General features: G+C 38.9%; 1 protein-coding gene across 3 annotated transcripts in view; it reads right to left on the minus strand.

The window, feature by feature from the left end:
• The window catches only part of RASGRF2 (Ras protein specific guanine nucleotide releasing factor 2), a 237,898-nt gene that overhangs the window by 170,736 nt on the left and 43,370 nt on the right, over positions 1–23,792 (minus strand). For all 3 annotated transcript variants that reach the window (XM_049108314.1, XM_025437016.3, XM_025437017.3), the window contains exon 2: positions 2,684–2,790. In XM_049108314.1, coding sequence (XP_048964271.1) covers positions 2,684–2,790 — 107 coding nt within the window. The remainder of the gene's footprint in view (positions 1–2,683; positions 2,791–23,792) is intronic.

The raw sequence follows: 23,792 nt of genomic DNA on the forward strand, positions 1-23,792 counted from the left end.
TCTGGGCCATAAATCAAAAGAAGAGCAAATTTAATGGACCAAAAAAGTCAGGACATTAAAAAAAATCAATTATTAACTAAGTCTTCAAATCCACAAGAGAAGAGAATTTTGATTATTTGATCACCTAAACCACTAAAGTGGTTTCTAAAGTCTGTTTCCTAACAAGACCAAAAGTGCCCTGCTTTTGATCATATGTCAATCAATACCAAATACTGACCCACACCCCCATGTATGACAAAGTTCTCATGGCAGAGGGAAAAAAAACTTATTTAAAATCTTTTTTTTAATTTATTTTTTTATCTTTATTTTTTTTTTATTGTATTTATTTATTCATGAGAGACACACAGAGAGAGGCAGAGACATAGGCAGAGAGAGAAGCAGGCTCCCTGCGGCAAGCCCGATGTGGGACGTGATCCCGACCTGAGCTGAAGGCAGATGCTCAACTGCTGAGCCACCCAGGCGTCCACTTAAAATCATTTTTGAAGTAATGCATACTCTGTATTTGGTCTACCACAGTATTTGCTTGGCAACTACAAAGGTAAGGTATTTACTAAAAGTATCTGACTTTTCTGGAATGAAAAAGAGGGGAGAACAAACACACATGTTTTAAGTTATTTACTCATTTTAATTCCCAGGTAGATAGGAATTACACAGAGATTGTGTCTAGAAAGGTGTTACCTTTCCAACTCGATACTCCTTTCACCTTTGAAGACCTGACCCTCTTTCTATAGCCAGTCGTTGTGCCTTACAGGAGATCCCTGAGCAAAACCCTCAGACAGAAACAATGAGAGAAAAGACAGCTGAACCGTGTGCCAGGGCCCCTCAGAGAGCAGCCTTTGGTTGCCAACCCTGTGCATCTCAAAGAAAGATTTTGAGGAGGAGGAAGGAAATGGAATTGAAATATTTTGCAAATAACATCCTCAATTCTCAATCCTGACCTTACATGAATCTATCTGCATCTCTGAATAGAGGAAAAGAAAAAAAAAATAGAAAAGAGGAAGACTCAGGAGAAAAAGATGAGAATGAAGACAGGTATGATCCAAAACACTGGCTACAGGCTCTGGAGTCAGACTGATTTGGGTTCGAAGCCAAGCTCTGTAGCTGAACAAATTCATGTTAGATGTTGGCCAATCTGCTTAATAATCATGAGCCTTTGTCTTCTCATCTGGAAAGTGGGTAGTTGTGAGAAATAAGTAAGGTATGTAAAGCACTCAGCGTGCTGCCTGCCACAGAAGAGGTAGGTAGCTGGTCAATATAAAGTAGTTGAAGAAAAAAGAGGGGTGGGGAGGGGAAAAGGGGGAGGAGACTTCCAGAGACAACATCTCAAGGGTTCAAGAAGAGTCTAAACTCAGAACAAATGCTCCATCCTCATTATAGTCAATCTGAAAGTATTTCTTGGTCACCTACTACATAATTAGCACTGTGCTTTGTTCAGAAATGAAGCATCCTCTTCCTCACTCAAGATACATACAATCCAGCTCAAGACACAGAAATCACACATGTGAACTATGTAAAAACAAACAAACAAGCAAGCCCTAAATTGTACTAGACCGTTCAATATTCTACGTGCAGTAATGCAAGTGCTAGAGCGGTTTGGAGAAGGAGGCCCCGAGGGCTCCTTGTGAAGGGCAGTTACAGGGACGGGGAGGGAGAGGCAAGATGGGGCACTGAGGAGAAGCAGGGGGCCTGTCAGGTGAAGGAAAAGAAGCTGTGCCCAGCCGGAGTTCTTGCCACTGAAGCACCTGGGAGATGAACAGGGAGCTACAGAGTCACCCGAGATGGACAGGGAGGGGACAGGCAGGCAAGCAGCGAGATGGGAGCCATATGAAGCAAAGATGGACTGGGCTAGGACGCCCGGGGCAGCTCCATGGTTGAGCATCTGCCCTGAGCTCAGGTCGTGATCCTGGGGTCCTGGGATCGAGTCCTGCGTCGGGCCCCTCGCAGGGAGCCTGCTTCTCCCTCTGCCTGTGTCTCTGCCTCTCTCTGTGTGTCTCTTATGAATTAAAAAAAAATAGACTGGATTTCAGAAATGAATTTGAAAAATAAAAGAGAGGGAACTGCCTGGGTCTCTTTCAGATTTCTTCTTGTGTGAGGCCGAGTGTGTTCTTTCTACCTTCCTGGTATTTCTTAGGAGGAAATAAAAGCATGGTCTTCTCTCTCCCTGGATAGAGTCAGCATCACCTTTTTTGATAAGCAGCATCACCTTTTTGATAAGCACCTGTTTTGTAAACCCAGGGCAGGGTTTAGAAATGTGAGCTTGGCTGCATCCATATCCTTGGCTCTGCCACTTAGCAGCTGTGTGACCTCGGACAAGCAAACTAACCTTCCCGACCTCCCTTTCCTTCTCTGTAAAAGGGGGTAATTATAATATTCACTCTCAGATTGTGGAGAGGATAAGCAAAATCAATACATTTAATAAATTCCTTAATTGAGAAGCCCTCAGAGGAGCACCTGGCACATAGGAACAGTCCGCCGAAGTGACCTATTATTATTATTGTTGTATCTATTACTTTTCACTGTTAGCTAGAATATGGCCATAGAAGGCTCAGAGAATCATCTCGCACATGACTAATGAGGAGGTACCAAGGGATTGCAAGTTCTTCCAAAACTACAGCCAACAGTGAAAAACCCCAACACAAGAGACCCGGCCAGTTCAGCGTCACAAGAGGATTTGAGCCCCTACCTGGCTTGGTGAATGGCCTCCATCCACTCTTTACCGTCCTGCTCCTCCTCACAGCGCAGCTCCAGAGGTTTCTGACCTTCATGGCCAAAAAGAACGGTAAAGTAGTACTGGAGAGAAAAACAAAGTTTAGTTTTAGTTTTCAAGCATGACCATAAAATACATTTATTTCCCTACATGGGTCTATGTTTTAAAAATGCATCAGCATTATGTAAATCCTATTTCAAAACGTAATATCACTCCTAGTCCACTTGGCAATGACTTTGCACCTAGAAGATACAATAGGTTGCATCTTAACACCCTCTGTAAGAGTCAACCCACAACACCTCACTAGATATGGAAAAGGTAATTTGATAAGACTCTACACAGACACACAATTAAAATTCCTTACTGAAATTTCTAAACCTAATAAAAGATACCGAGCAAAAATTTACTCAGTGTAAATGAGTAAATTTCACCAACATTTTACCCATTGGTGTACAGTACTAGCAGCCCTTCTAAGATCAAAAATAAGAAAAAGATGGCAGTTATCAGTGCTTCTATTCACTAATTCTACCTGGAGGGCAGTATAGAAAAATGAAGGGAAAAAGGCACAATAAATGGGAAGCAAGGGGAAAAATTTTTCACAGCTGATAGGCCTGTACTAAAAGTTCATTGAGAAACTATTAGAATAAGAGCAGTGGATAAAATTGTTAGATATAAAATCAATACACAAAAATTTATTGCACTTTGGTATAATATCAACAGACTCAAAGCTTAATTTTGAAAATACAGCATTTGCAACAACAAATACAAGTAACTTAAGGCTAAATCTAAGAAAATGTGTTTATCATCTCTATTAAGTAAATTAATCTATAATTTCATCAGTCTTTATTTTTGGTAGAATTTGACAAACTGAATCTGAAATCTGTGCCAGGGGAGAAGCTTTCACTTTAAACCAGTCTATTTGAGGTCGGCATATTAATTACCAAACTGAGACTGTCTGGAAAGGAAATGTGACTGGTGAGTTTTTTTTTTTTTAAGATTTTATTTATTTATATGGGGGAGAGAGAGAGAGAGAGAGAGAATGAGCTGAGGGGAGGAGCAGAGGGATAGAGAGAAGCAAAGTCCCTAAGCAGGGAGCCTAACATGAGGCCTGATCCCAGGAGTCTGGGATCATGACCTGAGCCAAAGGCAGACACCCCTGGCAAGCTTTTTATTATACGAAAATGATCAAAAATAGACTGGACCTACCCAGAATGTCTTCCTAGGGCATAAAAAGAACCAGTGCCACAGAGCTGCTCTAAGGGCGAGCCAAAGCCAGAGTTCTTTCTTTCATCCCACCTTCCCACCCACCCCCAAAGTTTTGTTTATTCAGTGTGACAGTTATGTACTCACTTTCTTCAAATGAATGTAAAAACTTTGGGACAAAAATCCTAGAGATAAAAATTTCCAACTTAAGGGAAAAGAGAGAGAGACAAACCAAAAAACAGTCTCTTAACTACAGTGAACAAACTGATGGTTACCAGGAGGGAGGTGGGTAGGAGAATGGGTAAATGGGTGATGGGGATTAAAAAGGGCACTTGCTGTGATGAGCACAGGGTGACACACAGAAGTGTTGAGTCACTCTATTGTCCACCTGAAACTAATACCACACTGTATGTTAACTCACTGGAATTAAAATTAAAACTTAAGAAAAACAATTTTCAGCACAATTTTACAAAAAAAAAAAAAAAATGACTAAGAGACTTCTCAGGTTACCTGAGCATAAATCATCAGTCCACTGAGGACTCTGAGTCATGTCTGTGTGATAATCCACCACGCTTCCCACGGACAGTCCTAAGCCCCATAAATGGCAAGCTGTCTTTAGTTCTTAAGCCTCTTGTCCAGCCAGAGGACTAAATGCTAGGAACCAGGGGGCAATAACTTGATGAAAAGGCCACAGAGAATGAGAAGAATTGAGTTTAGCACGGTATTCAATAAAGCTCCACTTAAATTTGAGAGGAAAAAATGTTAAAACTCAATAATATAACAAATCAGTGTCTTAAAGGTCAATCCTGTAAGTGATGGCATTTCAGTAACTGCTGGCTACTGTCCAAGCCCAGGTGTCCAGTCGAGAGAGAGGAAACGCTCAATGAACTGGCCCAAAACTGAAAGGCTGCAACCAGGCCCTCGCCAGCAACTGCTACTCTGAAACCCAATTAAAAGTCACCTTTCAAAGACAGCAAGGCAATTATATTAGCAGAGTACATGCAAAGGTTAGGCCATGTCCCACGGCATAACGATGACGGCTTTGAGGCGCACATGTTGCATTTCCAGGAGTTCACTTAACAAATTTAGCTCAACTACAAAAAATTATGTCTTTAAATTCGGCATCTACAATGACAGTGAGTTTCTCTTCCTTTTCTCCCAAGATATCCTCACCTGTCGCCCAAATCGATTTCTCCAGGCAGATTCTCTCCAGGTGCCAGCCCCATATTTCTCCTATAGACAGCATTTCAGTCAGATCCAAAACTGAATTCATTAACTTCCCTCTCTTCCTTCTACCCCCCCAAGCCTCCTCCTCCTCCCGTCTGCCCACACAACTATTCCTTCTCCTCTTGTCTTTTCTCTGTCCAGTGAATCTTTATTCAATGGTTGCCCCAACTAGGCACCCCAAAGTCCTCTTCAACTCCTCCTCATCACCCTCACACGTGGTTTCACCAAGGCTCTCTTGGAGGACTCTCTTCTGGCTGGTGCCGGCTGTAGTCTGGTGGTGCTGTGGTTCTGCTGCACTGCAGCCACACCAGGGTATCCCTCCCACAGGAAGACGGGCTCTTTCCTCAGCCTCATGCTATGGCCAGCACCACCGGTGTGAATCCTGACCCCAAGTGGTAACTCAAGAACTTGGGCAAGTCACACTACTTTTCTGAGCCTGAGTTTCTTCCTGGGCATAACAAGGACAAGGACAAAGACCTTACAGGATCAAATCAGCTGACGGGCAGCATTCGGCACACAGTGGGCACTTAACAAATGTAAAGTGTATCTTTGTCATGACACACCTTGTTTCTTCTTTCATCCCCAGCCTCTTCTCCACCTACAAGTTCTTACCAAACTTTCATGACTCGTGTCATTGAAATGTCAATCCTCTAAAATCCCTCCTTGGCATCTTCTAGCAAAAAAGAGTCACTCTGTCCTCTGGGTCTTAGTAACCCCGTGTACCCTCTTCTCACATCCTAGCACTGTGCTAGGCACACACAAAGCCCCCAATACTGTTTGATAAACAAATAATCATCAGTAAAGAAACATGAGGTATAATTAAATTAATAAGTTTTCTTCAAACAGCCGCATGTGATGATAAATTTGATGACTATATAATCATATCCAGGTAGCCATCTAGAGAAGGGATTTAAAAAGACTGCTTAAACTACCAATATATCTTTTGATCCTAAGTATGAAAAGTCAGAACACCATAATGATCTCACAAACACAGAAGAGCAATAAGAGCAGATACCATACGCTGGCAGATTCACCAAAGGTTCTTACCCCCTACCTACAATGACCATAAAATACCAGAAAGACAACAGAATGAACAGATCTAGTACATTTAAATGTTCAGGGTCTTTTTGGTACCTTTTGTAGCTTTGTACGATTTTCATTTTTCTGGTTGTTATTATAATGGGTTTGCTGCCGTTTAATGCTATGTGTTTTTGCAGAGAGAACAAATGTAACCCAATATGAAAACACAAGCTCACTTAAAACTCTGGTCCCTAAGCTCCTGCAAGTTAGAAACAAATTTATAGCTAACTGTGGCAATTGCTGAGGGATAGTACTACAGGACCACTTCCACTTTCTACATTACTATATTGTTTAAATCATTTACACTAAACACAGCTATATAGCCCCAAAAAATGCTCATTCCATTTTTAAAGTGTTTGAGCCACTTACAACAGATACCTTCAGCTATATAATCAGCAATAAAGACACCTATTTTAAAAACTATGTTCAGATCTTTTTAATAGAACCTATATATCAAGAGAAAGTAAATTACATTGATCAAATCATTAATGTTCAAGGCAGATTAAAAACTACCGTGGTTTTCTTAAAAGTACACAGCAGAAAAAATAATCTCCTTTTAAAAATGCTGTTCCATGCATGCTATTATTTGGATGGTACTGTAGGGTTTTAAATTACTACGTAAGTCCTTGAAATTTTTCACTTTTTGATTAAGAGAACCAACACCAACCCTCTGTCATCAACCACTAAGTCAGAAAATCCTCCAAGTATCCCTTTTCCACTGCCCCTGCCAGGGAGGAGGAATGGGAGATGCCCCACAGGAACCCTCAGTGGTCTTCTCCTCTGGACCTCCCAGTGGCCTGACCCTGTAGGTCAGACACAGGATAGATAAAGGAATGGGTGCCTTCCAAATTGTCCCTGGCTAGGTGACTTACATCCATGGGACTAGGGATCCTGATAGCACAGCAGCCTGGGTGACAGTACCTCTGGGATCACAGCAAGGCTCTACATGGGATAGAGCTCTCTACCCTCACCAGGCCTTGGGGTCTGGCCTCTGAGTCCCTGGAAATGTGGCCCTTTGCAGCCCACAGCATATTTCTCCTCATTACCCTCATGGGTTGCTATGGCCATCCATCCCAGTCAAAGGGGAGACTCCAAGTGTTTAGGATATGGAGATTAATAAAGCTGTGTACAGTGGTCTAGATCCATTTCCAAAGTGATAATGAACTATGTGGTCCTGTTATTCATCCTGTGATTCATTAGCTCCTGCTCTTTCTCTTTCTTTCTGTAACAGCTTGTAGAGTGGAAATGACATACACTCTAAACATTCGATATACTGATGAAATTGAGCTTTATGTGCTCTTATACTACTCATTTTGACTCTGAGAAGTTCAACTTCACCCAACCTGACAACTGAGCTATCCTTAACATGCGCAGGAACTCCAATTAATGTTTTCCCAGTATATGACTGGCCCTTCAAAGAGAAAAGTACCCCATCCCTAAGCCCTAGAGGCAGAGACAGATCACTCTAAGTCTGACGTGCGGCCTCTGCCGTCGCATGAGAGATAAGAGACTGAGAATAATAGTAAGGTGGATATAAAAAAAAGGGGGGGGAGAAATACTTCAAGCTTCTTGATAAAATTTTCCTCCTCAAATTCTCACTCCCTTGTATTCCTGTCATTGAAATGTCACTTGTAAGGTACCTCTCTGCCCACGGCATCTGCTTACCATTATGCCAGCTGGTGAGGCACTAACTGAAGAAAAGTCTAAAGCTTTATTCCCTTGATGCAGCTCCACTGGTATCTAGGAGAGAAAATATTTTACTCTCCAGCCTTAGTGATTGTTTTTATCTACTGGGATCATTTCTTTACCACAGCTCTCTCCCATAGGCACTTTTAGCTCCAAAGAAGATTCTGTGTAAATTAAAGGAGGCTGATTTCCCAACTACTTTATAGACTCCATCTTTTCATATCATAGTTATATGGTGAAGCTCTTCATAGTTAAAACATGTCAAATCATCCAACTACCTTCTCCAGGTCTTCTTAGACACAAAGATTTAAGATGCTGAAGGCTTCTCTCCTCCCTGTTGGTTTACTGCCTTCGCAACTCTGAGATTTGGAGGCCTTGCCATGGGCATATTTACTTCAGGGCAAGCCGACTTCACAGATTCACACCAGCATCCAAGTACGCAGTGTGATTCAGAAGAAAGAGCCCCAGGCTAGGAGACATCAGGTTTTTTCTCCTGCCTCTGGAGACAAAGTGTGAACTATGACAAGTTCTTCTTGTGCTCAGTTTGTTCTTGGGCCAACGAGAAGATAAGGCCACTTCTACTAATCCCCAGGGTAAAGAGCAAATGCAATAATAGATATCAAAGTGCCTGGGAAGGCACGAAGTACGTGTTGGCATTCCTGTGGGGGTGGAATTGACAGATCTCACCTGGAAACCAGTCATCTCAAGTCTGCCTGGGACACTGGACTTGGTCCAGATCCACACATCTGTGTAATTCAAATACTCTTTCCTTTTTCTCCAGTGTTCTCAGATAAAAGTACATGGGGAAAAGAAGAAAAGGATGTATTAAAATCATTAGCCAGCACACTAGATACTTGGTAATTAAGAAGACGTCATACTGTTTTTGTTGTGTTGGTTATTGGTTGTTTTGTTCTTGAGGACTTTTTTGTGGTTGTTTGATATTCGCGATGCAAAGATTCTTAATTCTCCCAAAGATTTAGAGAGGCGTTATATTTTGAAGCTTCAATGGCACGAGAGAGTTTAACAATTTGTCCCAACAAAGCCAATACATTGATTGTGAATTTGAAATAATAATTATGGCAAAGTAAAATCCACACTTATGTTGTAATATCAATTTTTAAGAACTGACTCAGAATATATACTCTTCTATTAAGTATATTTTAGGTTTTAGTTAAATAAGAATTTAACTTAGAAACCAGCTCAAGGACTTAGAGTTTAAATGCCTCCTACTGTGGTTTTCTACAACAGGAAAAACACATTGTGTCTGGCTTCCAAATTTCATAAAGAACAGAGTTAAATTAAACTGTGCCCGTTTAAGAATGACAAAGATAAGATGCCAAAAAACCTGTCATTTTAAGAATGGCTAAAAGAACTTGATATATTTGGTTGCTCTTCAAATCTTCAAGAAGCTATCATATAAAAATTGGAACAGAGAAACTTTTCATCAATCAAGGAATCCGAACTCCCATAATCATCAAGTATACTGAAATTTGTGAAAAAGTAAGCATGATGCATTGTGGCTGAAGTCATCATCCCTGACTGGCAAGGGAAAAGCAATGATTTCTCTCATGTGAGACTTCATTAAGTCTCCTATAAGTTCCTCTCTTTCATCTTTCTACTCCAGACAGGGATGGATGTTGTTGAAGATAACATCTGATCTGTGTGATTGACTTCATCCCACCTCTAGCCTTCCCGTTTACTTACTATCTCAAGGGAGAGACATCTAACTCTGGTCAGCCTAGAGCCAAGGACTGAGTACACTTGAAAATTCAGTCACCATTGTCACAGCCTTCTCTCATAGAAAGATGACTAAACTTTATCACCATGCCAATATCCATTCCATCCTGCTTTCTCATGAACTAATCTAGAGCCCCAAACTTCCAAAATTCTAAATAATGAAATCCACAAAACTCTTTTACTTCATACCATTTTCATCACTTTCTCATTTCAACCATTGATTTTATTTCCCATTTCCCAACCACATTCTCATTGTGTGGAAGCTATAGACAATAAAAAATGTATGCTGTTAATGCCCAGGGTAGTTAGTGCCACTTAGCAGAAAGGAAAATACTTTGACAGAGACAGTAAGTCCGACAGATTGCTTGTTGCAAGCCTATTCTTGAGGTGCCCTGTCAAAGAGGGACCATGGTTATGCCAAAACATGGGCAGGAAAAATGTGGATAATGAGACAGACTTTTAAGAAGGAAAGTCTTTTATAACATTGTATCAGTTTTATATTGATAATCATCAGCTACATATATCAGATTAACAGGAAACCACAGTTGCATTGATGTTTTTTAATCAGAAGCACTGTTGCAAAAGTGACCAAAAAAAAAAGTCATTTAAATTCTTATTTCATTTTTTATATTTTAGATGGTAACTATTCAGCAATAATTATTAATATTTAAATTCATTGAGCAAACCTCAAAACTAGAATAATATAAAAGGATTAATGTGTTTAATATAAAGAAGTTTTCTAAATCAATAAGGAAAAGCCAAACACCCTAATAGAAATGTTGGAAAAAGAATATAATATTCAGATGCCTACAAATGAAAACAAACAAAAAATAACACAAGCACATGAAAATATGAAAAAAAATGCATATTAGTACATTAAGACCACCTTTTTAAATTGTAATTAAAAAAAAAAAGTCCAGTACTGGGAAATGTGATCATCCTAAGATTTAAAACTGAGAGCTTTTCCCCTAAGTTTAGGAACAATACTAGGATGTCCACTCTCACCACTTTTATTCAATATATTAGTGGAAGTCTTAGACACAGCAATCAGACAAGGAAAAGAAATAAAAGGCATCAAAATGGGTAAGAAAGAAGTAAACCTTTCACTATTTGCAGATGATGATACTACATATTTAAACCCAAAAGACTGTACCCAAAAACTGCTTCAACTGATAAACGAAATTCAGTAAAGTCACAGGATACAAAACCAAAGTACAGAAATCTATTGCATTTTTATACACCAATAATGAAGCAGCAGAAAGAAAAATTAAGAAAACAATCTTATTTACAATTGCATCAAAAATAATAAGATACCTAAGAATAAACCTAAACAAAGAGGTAAAAGACCTGTTCTCTGAAAACGATAAAATACTGATGTAAGAAATTCAAGATGACACAAATAAAATGAAAGACATCCCATGTTTATGGACTGGAAGAATAAATACTGTCAAAATGTCTATACTACCCAAAGCAATCTACATATTTAATGTAATCCCTACCAAAATACTAACGACATTTTTCACAGAACTAAAACAAACACTCCTAAAATTTGTACAGAACCACAAAAGACCTCAAGTAGCCAAAGAATTTTAAAAAAGAAGAACAGAGCTGGAGGCACCACTATTCTGGATTTCAAGTTATGTTACAAAGGTGCAATAATCAAGACAGTAAGTTACTGGCACAAAAACAGACACACAGATCCATGGAATGGAAGAGAAAATCCAGAAATAAATCCACAATTATACGGTCAATTAACCTTCAATAAAGCAGAAACACTATCCGGGGGAGAAAAAAATCTCTTCAACAAATGATGTTGAGAAAACTAGACAGCAACATGCAAAAGAATGAAACTGGACCACTTTCTTACACCACACACAAAAATAAACTCAAAGCGAATTAAGGACCTGAATATGAGACCTGAAACCTGAAAAATCCTAGAAGAGAGCACAGGCAGTAACTTCTCTGGCATCTGCCAGCAACTTTTTTCAAGATAGGCCCCCTGAAGTGAGGGAAACAAAAGCAACAATAAACTATTGGGACTGAATCAACTTATAAAGCTTCTGCACAGGTAAGGAAACAACAAGACTAAAAGGCAATGTACAGAATGGGAGAAAATATTTGTAAATGACAAATCCAATAAAGGGTGAGTATCCAAAATAGATAAAGAACTTATAAAACTTATGATGAGAAGGGTTTTTTTGCTAGTATCTCTATACCTAGAAGACAGTTTTAGGTTATAATGATAAGTCTATATGTGCATTTTTGTAAAATACCTGTGTTTTTTGTGGACAGGTTCATTATTTTGCAACATCTAAGCTTTCCAGATGTCCTGAGGTGATAATGTATGATAAAATGTACAGCTAGTAAATTAACCAATGTATAAGTTTCTTTTTGTTATAACTGATAGGAAAGAAGCACCTTGGACATCTCTGAGAAATGTACATCTGGACTTATTCATTAGGTTGGCAGGAGAGGGGCAGAAGGAAGTATAGAGGGAAAGATGTATGCAGATGTGTTCGTACCTACATTTTAACAATAACCATTAATGTGTGTGCATCTCTTTTGGCTGTACTGTAGGAATATATTATGTGATTCAATGGAAACATACGTCCTTGTTAATATTTGAATAGTACAGATTGGATAATGAATTCTTTTAGAAGCATTATGCATTGCATACTTTGTTACCTTAAATCTCATTTTTAATTGAACATTAAGACAATGCAGTATTTTAACTCTAATTCTGCCCATATCTTTATCTAGAGGCCTGTTGCCATTTTTGTCTTTTATGAAATTTTTGTCGCCAAGAAAAGTAGGATTATATTTTTTCCTTTCAGGTTGAGTTGGTGTAGTGTTTGTTGGTTAACGAAATACTCATAGCTTTGAGACTTTGAAATGGTAAACATTCATGGTGTGTAAAAATGATACATAACTGTAGGATCTTATTTACATTAAAATACTCAGTTATTGGATGCCTGGGTGGCTTAGCGGTTAAGCGTCTGCCTAAGCATCTGGGGTCCCAGGATCGAGTCCCACACTGGGCTCCCTGCAAGGAGCCTGCTTCTCCCTCTGCTTCTGTCTCTGCCTCTCTCTCTCTCTCTCTCTCTCTCTGTGCCTCTCATGAATAAATAAATAAAATCTTTTTAAAAAACCAAAATAATAAAATAAAATGCTCAGTTGTATAGATACACTCATGGGACCTAGAAGCCAAACTATAAACTGCAAGTGATTATGGATGACTTTGTTTGCTTCTTGTGTTTTTCAGTTTCCTTTTATGTACATGTTAATTTTTAAAAGACAAAATTTTTGAAACTAAAAAAAAAAAAAAAAGAGGGAGAGAACTTAAAAAACCCAACACCCAAAAAACAAATAATCCAATTAAAAAATGGGCAGAAGGCATGGACAGACATTTTTCCAAAGAAGACATTCAGATGGCCAAGAGACAGCGAAAAGACGTTCAACATTGCCCGTCAGGGAAAGGAAAATCAAAACTACAGCAGAATCACCTCACACTGGTAAAAAGAGCTAAAATCAAAAACAAAGAACAAGAGTTGTCGAAGATGTGGAGGAAAAGGAACCCTCGTGCACTGTTGGTGGGAACACAGACTAGTGCACCCACTGTGGAAGATAATATCTAAGCCCCTCAAAAAAGTAAAAATAGAACTACCCTATGATCCAATAATTTCACTACTGCGTATTTACAAAGGACTTAGTCAAAGAGATACATATGCACCCTTATGTTTTTGGCAGCATTATTCACAATAGCCAAGATACGGAAGCAGCCCAAGTGTCCATCAATTGATGACTGGATAAAGAAGATGTGGTGTACAATGGAATATAATTCAGCCGGAAAACAGAATGAAATCTTCCCATCTGTCACAAATCTTCTCATGGATGGAGTTAGAGATTCTAATGTTGTGTGAAGTCAGTCAGAGAAAGACAAATATACAATGTCACTCATGTAGAATTTAAAAAACAAAGCAAATGAGCAAACAGAAAAAAAAGAGAGAGAGACAAACCAAAAAACAGACTCTTAACTATAGAGAACAAACTGATGGTTACCAACTGATGGCTACTGATGGGGGGATGAAATAGGTGATGGGGATTAAGGAGTTCACTTGTCATGATGAGCACTGGGTGATATATGGAAGTGTTGAAGTACTGTACACCTGAAACTAATATTACACTGTATGTTAACTAACTGGAACTAAAATAAAATAAAAATAATTTCAAACTCTAATTAGTCAATTAATGAATTAATTAATAATCATGTTTGCTAAGAATAGTTCAAGAATACTCCCAGGAATAGTTCTTATTTTACATATTAAGTGTCAAAGCAGGGAATACACACTAGCAGAATTCAGTTGCTGCCTACCACAGGGAAGACAGAGTTCAGAAACTGAGTATGAAACAAATTTTGTAAAAAGAAATTAATATCTATACCTAGAAAAGCACTGGCATAAAAAGAGCAAGAAACATAAAGGATAGATAAAGTTTACATAAAATTTAATGCTTTTGTAAGATAAAAGATACATGAGCAAAGGAAAAAATGGACTATGAGGAGTTATTTGTGATGCAAACTACTGACAATTAATTATAATTCTTATGCATAATCAATAAGGAAAATAACCCATAGGAAAATAGGTAAGACTACAAATAAGCAAATTACAAAATAGAAAATAAAAGCTTCCAGTGGCACCTGGGTGGCTCAGTTCGTTAAGCATCTGCCTTCAGCTCAGGTCCTGATCCCGGGATCCTGGGATTAAGCCCCGCATCAGATTCCCTGCTCTATGGGGAGCCTGCTTCTTCCTCTCCCTCTGCCCCTCCTCCTTCGTGTTCTTGCTCACTCTGCTCACTCTCTCTCAAATAAATAAATAAATAAATAAATAAATAAATAAATAAATAAATAAGTTTTTTTAAAAAAAGAAAACCTTCCAATGGAATGAAAATATTCTCAACCTCACTAGACCTTAGAAAATGCCAATTAAAATACTGAAATATGATTTTCATCCATCAGGTAGGGTACTATGAAAACAGCTTTACAATGTAAGTATTACTGAACATAAGGAGATATGAAAACATCGATAAACACTGGTGAGAAAACATTGATAAGAACTGACTTAGAAGAACTGTTTGACAATATCTATTAAAATTTTAAATGATTTTCTGGTTTCAATTTGGCAGAGTAGCTTTTATTAAACTAATCTTCCAGCAGAGACAATTATGAACTCACACATACAGAAAGAGAGAAAGAGAGAAAGTAAATGGGGCAAAATGTTCAGAACTAGGGAATCTGAGTAAAGAGCATATAAAGAGCTCTTTGTATGACTCTTACAATTTTACTAAAGTTTAAAATAATAACAAAATTTAAAGTTATTTAAAGACTAGGTTGTAAGGGGCACCTGAGTGTCTCAGTTGGTTAAGCATCCATCTCTAGGTTTTGGTTTGGGTCGTGATCTCTGGTTTATGAGATCGAGCCCTAGATCAGGCCCTGGGCGTACAGCCTGTTTGGGATTCTCTCTCTCCTCTCTCTCTGCCCTACACTCTGCACGCTAGCTCTCTCTCACAGAAAGAAAGAAAGAAAGAAAGAAAGAAAGAAAGAAAGAAAGAAAGAAAGAAAGAAGAAAAGAACAAGAAAGTTAGGATGAGAGAAGGTAAATTCATAGTCCTATCTCCAGGTATTTGTGGATTTCCTCCAAAAGTTCAGACCACCTATAACACTAGACTCCTTTTGAACATATGACACGCAATGGAAAGAGATCAATATTGTGTTAATAAGTAAAAAAATTGATATTAAAACCAATAAGACTAATGCAACCAGTCCTTTAATTCAAAAGAAAAATAAATAGGGTGCCTGGGTGGCTCAGTAGGTTGAGCGTCTACCTTCAGCTCAGGCATGATCTCCATGGTCCTGGGATGGAGCCCCCTGTCAAGCTCCCAGCTCAGCCTATAGCTAGCTCCCCTTGCTTTTACTCTCTCTCTCTCTTTTTCTCTCTGTCAAATAAAGAAATAAAAGTTGGGGATCCTTGGTTGGCTCAGCAGTTTGGCGCCTGCCTTTGGCCCAGGGCACGGTTCCAGAGTCCCGGGATCGAGTCCCATGTTGGGCTCCTCCATGGAGCCTGCTTCTCCCTCTGCCTGTGTCTCTGCCTCTCTCTCTCTCTCTCTCTCTCTCTCTCTCTCTATCATGAATAAATAAATAAAATCTTAAAAAAAATAAAATTTGGGGGGAAAAAGGAAGTATATGTAATATCTTTTATATATAATGTGTATGTCTGTAAGTGCATAAAGAAATATACTGAAAACACATAGTAAATAAAAGAAAATTTTAAAGCATATCCCATCATCAAGTAATTCTACTTCCGTGAAAAAAAGTAATGTGCTCAAAGAGCACGTAGAAGTATGTTCATTCCAATACCGTTCAATAGCAAAAGAAGCAACAATCTAAATGTCTATCAATAAAAGGATGGCTAATTAAACTACAGCATACCATGCATCAGTAGTTTAAAAGAGTTCCAAAAAAAAAAAAAAAAGAGTTCCATATGTACCAATATGAATAAGACAGGCAATAAAAGCAAGCTAGAGAATAAATACAGAATTAGCACTTATGAAAAAGCGTTATTAAAATAAGGGGAAGGCAACATACCAAAATGTTAACAGTAGCTACCCCTGAGTAAGCATCTGCTTTTTTTTTTTAAAGTAAGTTCTACCTTCAATGTGGGGCTCGAACTCACGACCCTGAAACCAAAACTCACATGCTCCAGTGACTGAGCCAACCAGGCACCTCTATCTTCTTACTCATACATTTTATGCATTTTCCAAATTAGCCATAATGAGAATATTCATTTTAAAGACAAATAAAGGGCAGCCCAGGTGGCTCAGTGGTTTAGCGCCGCCTTCAGTCCAGGGTATGATCCTGGGGACCTGGGATCGAGTCCCACGTCGGGCTCCCTGCATGGAGCCTGCTTCTCCTCTGCCTGTGTCTCTGCCTCTCTCTCTCTGTTTCTCTCATGAATAAATAAATAAAATCTGAAAAAAAAAAAAAGCAAGCAAAAAAAAAAAAAGACAAATAGAGTTCTATGTGTGGAAAAGACATAAAGATACTCAGGGCCTAATAGGCATTTTCCAGCTTTAAAACAAACAAATATGTTGAAGCACAGCCAAAAGAGGAAGGCTATTTGGTACATATTTATTTATAAGTAGAAAAATATACAGTGAATTGCTGGAAACATTTATGTAAATAAAAGGACTTGAAGCACATCTGGTGAACATGCCTGGCTATTAAATACCATAGGAGGAGGATTAGAAAGGGAGCTTAAAATGTTGCCTAAATGTGAACTATTATTGATGGTTTTGCTGGGCCTCTTTCCCTAGAAAGATTTTTTAATATCAAAAATACATTTTCACTTCATTTGCTGATAGCTTAAGGCTTATAGCTGTCAGACATTTAGAAGAAGATGACAGTCTCAAACCTCCAATAATCAGAATGGCTAAGAAGACCAAACTTCTGGGCTGGAAAAGAAAACTGAGACACGGACATGGGCGTGCATTAGCTTAAGCTTTGTATTTTTGCTGCCTCTCTAAAATCTTCAAAAAACGAAAACTCTCTCAAATTCTCCAAAGTACTCTGTCTTTAATTCAGCTTATGCTAAATTTTATTTCTCTTCAGAGAATATATAGCAAATAATCCAGTCTGTGCCTTATGCATTTGTGTGTGTGTGTGTGTGTTTTTTTTCCATCATGAAAATGCAAGCCAAATACCACGGCTTTTGTCTACCACCTATGAACATTACTTACCCCTTCTGGAAAAGTTTATTTTTTTCTTATCCACGAAAATAATACATATATATCATGTAAATATAGGAAGTATAGAGAAGTAAAATTGGAGGGGAAAATTCATCCATAATCCCAACATCATTCAAAAATAACCACTGTTAAATTCTGATGTATTTCATTCCAGCCTATTTTCTAAAACCATCTTAATATAGTTGAGCACATGCTGCATATATGCAATGTTATTCCAGTGTTTCTCACGTCACATGATAACCAAAATACTTTTTCCATGTTACTTAAAATGTGGTAAACATTTATATAAAGCTTGTATGACGTTATATAGAAAGGATATACTACTGTTTATCTAAATGTAGTTACCTATTTTTGAAACATTTAGAAGGTCTTCAATTATTCCCCATAACATCTTGGTACATAAAATCTTTATTTGAATTTTGAGTTAGTCAACTGGTTGAGATTCTCATGAATAAGCAAAAGATATGAGTAGTTTATTTTTTTAAATCTGTTTTTAAATTTTCTTTAGGGATCTTTGCTCCACCTATTTGCCACAGTTGATGTGAGGCTGTGTATGACAGATCTGATAGCTACTCAACGATACTCACACCACCATTTCAGCAACTGAGTGGCTCCATCTGTGGTACTCTAACTAGAAATTATAAGCAACTGACTATTCCCAACCGTCTAAGAGCTTACACTCTCAGGAGAGCTTCTTTAACCTGGGCAGCATATGAAAATATTTATGCCTACATGGCTGGGCATAATAATAATAATGAACATCTATTCAGTGCTTAACATATGCCAGGCATCGTGCTAAGATTCCTTCTGCATTTTCTCATTGAATGCTCACAAGGACCCACGAGTTAGCCCCATTTTACAGATGAGGATATAGGCTCATAGAGGCATAATGGCCACTCCCAATCTGCTTGGGCATGTGTCCTAAGCTGTAGGCCCAGGAGAAGTAATGGACTCATACTCTCCACCCACACTCTGTTCCCTATTCTCTGTCATGAAAACTTTATATGTGGCAAAGCTAACCAGGTTGCATGAGTCCAAAACTCAGGACTCTGACTCAGAGGTCTACTCTAAGTGGACCCACCAAAGGACAGACCACATGAGAAGGAAGAAATAGATGGGCTGGATCCTGGGTAGACAACATGTCCAGAAAACAAACTCCCCAAAATTATCAAATCTACACAGTTCTATTCTGTCCTTGAATTTTATAATGCTCCTATCTGCTGCCTTAACCATTTCTATCCTCATGACTAATCTTAACATCAATGGCTTTAGAGACATTAGTGCTACCAAAGGAAAAGAGAGAAGGAGGGAAAAAGAGAAAGAAGAATGGAGGAAGAAATCCATTAGATATTTATCAACCACTTTGCAGGTATGCAATATATATATATATATGTATTTCACCACATTCTGGTCTGAAGGACATTGCAATTCAGCCAAAGAGCCAAATCAAGCACTCACAAATCAATTAAATAACAATATAAGATTAAACAGGGGGACGCCTGAGTGGCTCAGTGGTTGAGCGTGTGCCTTTGGCCGAGGGCGTAATCCTGGAGTCTCAGGATCAAGTCCCACATTGGGCTCCCTGCATGGAGCCTGCTTCTCTCTCTGCTTATGTCTCTGCCTCTCTCTCTCTGTTTCTCTCATGAATAAATAAAATCCCTTTTTAAAAAAAGATTAAATAGCAGTGCAAGATGTGTCAAAGTGCTAAAATAAGCTGTATGAAAATAGCAACCATCATCTTCATTTTTTTTCAGATTAATATACATTTGCGATAGTCGATCCTGTATATTAGACCATGCCTATTAGATTTTTGTCCTATTAGGGAGTGTTTACCATTGAGGAAGACAGTAAATGTTCCAAGAGCTCATTGAGCAAATAGATCAAAATACATCTGGGTCTCTCCCAAAGGCTAAGTCCCAGATAAGAAGGATGATCCAGACTATGAAATCTAAGTGTGAGCAGACTGGCAAGTATGAGGCAGAGGTCCCTTGTGGATGGCACTTTTAGAACCTCTCATTACTGCCACCACCAAGGGATGTGGAAGTCTTGCTGCTCTTCCAACTTATGCATCCATCCCCTACTCACCCCCTCCCAAATGAGGGAGGCCCATGTGACCTGCTTGCTCAGCATTTGACAGTCAGTGAGCTGTCTTCCTCTGTGGGTGAGGTCACTGCTTTGAAGAGCAGCAAGAGGTCACACTTCCACCTGTGTTGTACCTGCAACTAAGAGCGTGAGGCTAGCAGTCCTCATGGAGAGGTGGTGGATCTTAACAGTCAACCTCGCTCATCCTAATGCCAGCTTCCCTGGGTTCAGGTCACATTAATGTCCCTTGCGAACTTACATATATCCTTGTGCAAGTTGCTTAATTTCTATGTGGTTCAGCTTTCTCATCTAAAAATGTGGGTAACTGCCTTGGCTACCTCACATAGTTACTGTGAGAATTGCATGAGTTCTTACAAGTAAAGGATTTCTGTACACGGCAGTATTTTCAGTAACAAACTTGGATTTGCCTCACTCTTTATTTGCAGGGCCTGAGTACACAGGTTCAATATCAAGCTTCGGCTGCACTGTCTCACATATTCAAGGAGCGAGGTATGCCCAGATTAATAAAATGTCCTTTACCATTCATTTGACTGGATATTCCTCCGCACGTGGTCTACTGGCAAAAGCCCTAAAGGACAAAGGGAATCCAAACACTTAACAGAAGGGCTCTGCGTTGTCTCAATCTATTTATCCAATTTTAAAGAGTCGCAGGAATTACTAAGAAATAAAATAAATTTTAAGCTATAGATAATAGAGATTTATTATGTTTTCTTAAACTGGAACCATGAGATAATTTTTTTTAAGATTTTATTTATTTATTCATGAGAGACAGAGAGAGAGAGAGAGAGAGAGAGAGGCAGAGGGAGAAGCAGGCTCCATGCAAGGAGCCCGACATGGGACTCGATCCCAGGAGTCCAGGATAATGCCCTGGGCCAAAGGCAGGCGCTAAACCTCTGAGCCACCCAGGGATCCCCCCATGAGATAATTAAAGGTGTGTTTTGTAAGGATTAATCTGACAGCTATATAAATCTTCTGTAGGAAATTGTCTACATTCATTCAAAACAGGGCTGTTATTTTGTTTAAAAGCACACATTTTCCAGCCAGATGTTTAAGGACTCTGCATATAGTACTAAATTTCATCAAAGCAAGAACTGTGACTTTGATCTCTTTAATACTAGTGCCTACCAGTGCCTGACCTATAATAGGTGCTCTATAATATTGACTGAATAAATACAAACCAATATTTACTATAACCAAAAGTGAGAAAGTTGGGTTTAATGGCACACGTTTTTTTTTTGTTGTTGTTGTTTTTTTAAAGGGAGTGGGGTGGGGCAGTAAGGGAATGCATGCCTAGCTAACTCCCACTGCAGGAAGAGGGTGATGGTGCCCCCAGGAATCAACACTGGGGCTCTCTGAAAGCCTTGATGCCAGTAAGGAAGGGAAACTTCAGCCTCAGGACTCAGCTTGGGAAAGGTCCCAGAAACAAATGGACCATCTGGCCCCTAGAGAAGAAGGGCCTGCTCTACCGTACAGCTGGTCTCTCAAGAACCAGAAAGGGTCAACATAAATTCTCAAGTTGCTGAGTATGGAAACCAGCAAATAGGCAAAAGGAAACTTAAATTCAACAGCTTTCCTTCCAACACAGGAAAGAATCCCAGGAGCATGTTTTCTGGGAAGACTTGGTAAATTTGAAATACAATCAGAAACACTATGAACAGACTACATTGTGAAAAGAATAAGCATGTGATTTTGATGGCATCTGAATCAGTCAAAACACAGGAAGAGGAAATGGATGAGCTGCCCTGTGCCATGAAACTGATTTTAACTCATATACAGCCTCACATCTGTCTACTGTGTACAAATCTTTCTACTCACTACTCTAACTGAAACACACTTTTGGAAACACCTGTTCACTTCCAAAATTGTTGTGGCTTTCCCAAAGTCATTTATATCGAAACACTTCCAGTCTCAAATATCCTCCGATCAGAATACAAGTGAAAACAAGAAGAGTCTGTGGGTAATCAAAACAGGATCTCAACCACAACAACAAAAAAAACTGAACTGAGTATGATCACACTCCAATAAATAAAAAAACAACCTCAAGTGGAAAAAAGTCTGACAGGAAATACAACAAAATGTTCAAGTAGATGTCTGTAATACAAATCTGAACAATTCTCATCTATAGTCATTTGGTTTTTTAAAGGAGCACTTACTTATTTTTATTGAAAAACATACATTTAACTAAATAAATATTTAAGTCCAAGTTATTTTCAAACTAGGACAAAACAAAAACAAAAACAAAAACAGCCATCCAGGGACATTAGGTGTGGTTTATTATTTAGACCTCTCTGGAAATATTTTCCTTCATATTTTGAGAGCCTTTTATTGTCACTCAGGAAAATCTTTTAACTTTGAAGTGACCTTAAAAGATTTTCCAATAAAAACGATCTCATTCTACAGCCCAGGAAATAGAGTGAATTTCCTAACAAATGATCAGTAAGGGGCTGACCTGGAACTCTGACCCACAATTCCTGTCTCCTTTTCAATGCTCTCTCCAACACTGAGTCTACATGGGAAAGCAACCCCTTCAGTTTCCAGAAAGAAAGAAAAAAACACTGCAAAATATAACATCTCTCCACTCCTGGCTGTATATCCAAGAGAAATGAAAATCTGTGTCCATACAAAAACTTGCATATGAATGTTCACAGAAGGCATTATTTTAATAGCCAAAAACTGGAGACAACTCAAATATATATAACAATTAATGAAGGGATAAACAATATGGCATATCCATAAAATGGAATATTATTCAGTCATAAAAAGGAACAGAGCACTGATAACATGCTATATATGTACATGGATGAGCCTTAAAACATTATGCTAAATGAAACAAGCCAATCATAAAGGACTATATATTACATGATTCCATTTATATAAAATGTCCAGAAGAGGCAAATCTATAGAGACAGAAAATAATAGCTGCCTAGGGCTGCAGGGGGTGAGTTCAGGCGGGTTAGGTGGTGATAGCGAAGGGATGAGAAGTTCCTTTTTTGAATATAACAAAAATGTTCTTTAATTCTTTGTGGTGATGAGCGCAGATGAAAACAAATACTAAAAATTTATCAGCACGCACTGCATTTCTGTTCCAAGTAAAGAACAATACTGATGATGTCACATGATGGAGAAAACAACCATCTATGTAGCTTATGATTTCCATCAGGGCATTACATCTTTTCCGTATTTGTTTCTCTGGAACTGGTTGTCGCCTAGGCTCTGGAACTCCTGCCTCTATCCGTTAAGAGGGTAAATTCTCCAGAACCATTTCAACTGAGAAAATAACCAGTTTAAATAATTGCATGTATCATCTTGTGGAACAAGCCAGGTTCGGCCTAGAGGGCCACCTCCTTTAAAGAATGATATATTAATCCAAAGGTATGAAATGAACCTGCTTTCAATGGCAAGACCATGTGATTGGGTGTCTGGTGATTCTCATTCACAGGCCAGTTAGTAGAATGTTGCTATTGGACATGCAGCCTCATGACCTGACACCACACCTGAAACAGCCTCTTAGTGAGCCCCATCTCTCACCCACCCACCCACCCACCCACCGAGAGTCCAGGAACTCACTGATAAAGACCACTCTGAAACCAATATAACACTGTATGTTAACTATATTGGAATTAAAATTAAGTTTAATTTAGAAAAAGAAAACAAAGACCACTCTGCAATCAAGAAGTCAATCGCTGGCCAGAAATACAAGGGTGTGAAAGTAATGTTCCACACCTTATCATAGTTCTCATCAAGGAGGAGACCTAGAATCCAAGTGCATCCAGAACTCAGAAGCTGAGCACTACTCTTCCTCCCCTGTTAAATGACAGGAAACTGCTCATTGTGTACAAGTTCAGCAGCAAGGGAAAGCTTTATTCTGGCCACAGGCCTCAATCATTCCAGAGAACCTCAAATGCTCTTAGGCTCTGGCCAGGCCTTCCTGCCAACATTAGCACAAACACAAGGCACACAGGTCAACTCCCAGGCTTCATTTCACCAACGGCTCTGTGCCAGGGACCCTGTTTTCAGGCAGCAATTTTTAAAGGAGTTTTTAAAGGATGGTGAAGGAAATAAACAAACAAACAAGCAAGCAAGCAAGCAAGCAAATAAGAGGGCAGTGAAGATGTGTACAACTGACTGGCACCGTTGTTAAGGTTAAATGAGCAGAGTCTAGGCAAAGCCCCTAATCGTTATTTCTAGGACTCTCTTCAAAGATCTAAGACAATTGTAAACGTGTCAGAAAGCTCAGCTTGCCCCAGTT

Source organism: Canis lupus, chromosome 3 (assembly GCF_003254725.2).
Source record: "Canis lupus dingo isolate Sandy chromosome 3, ASM325472v2, whole genome shotgun sequence".
NCBI lineage: Eukaryota > Metazoa > Chordata > Mammalia > Carnivora > Canidae > Canis > Canis lupus.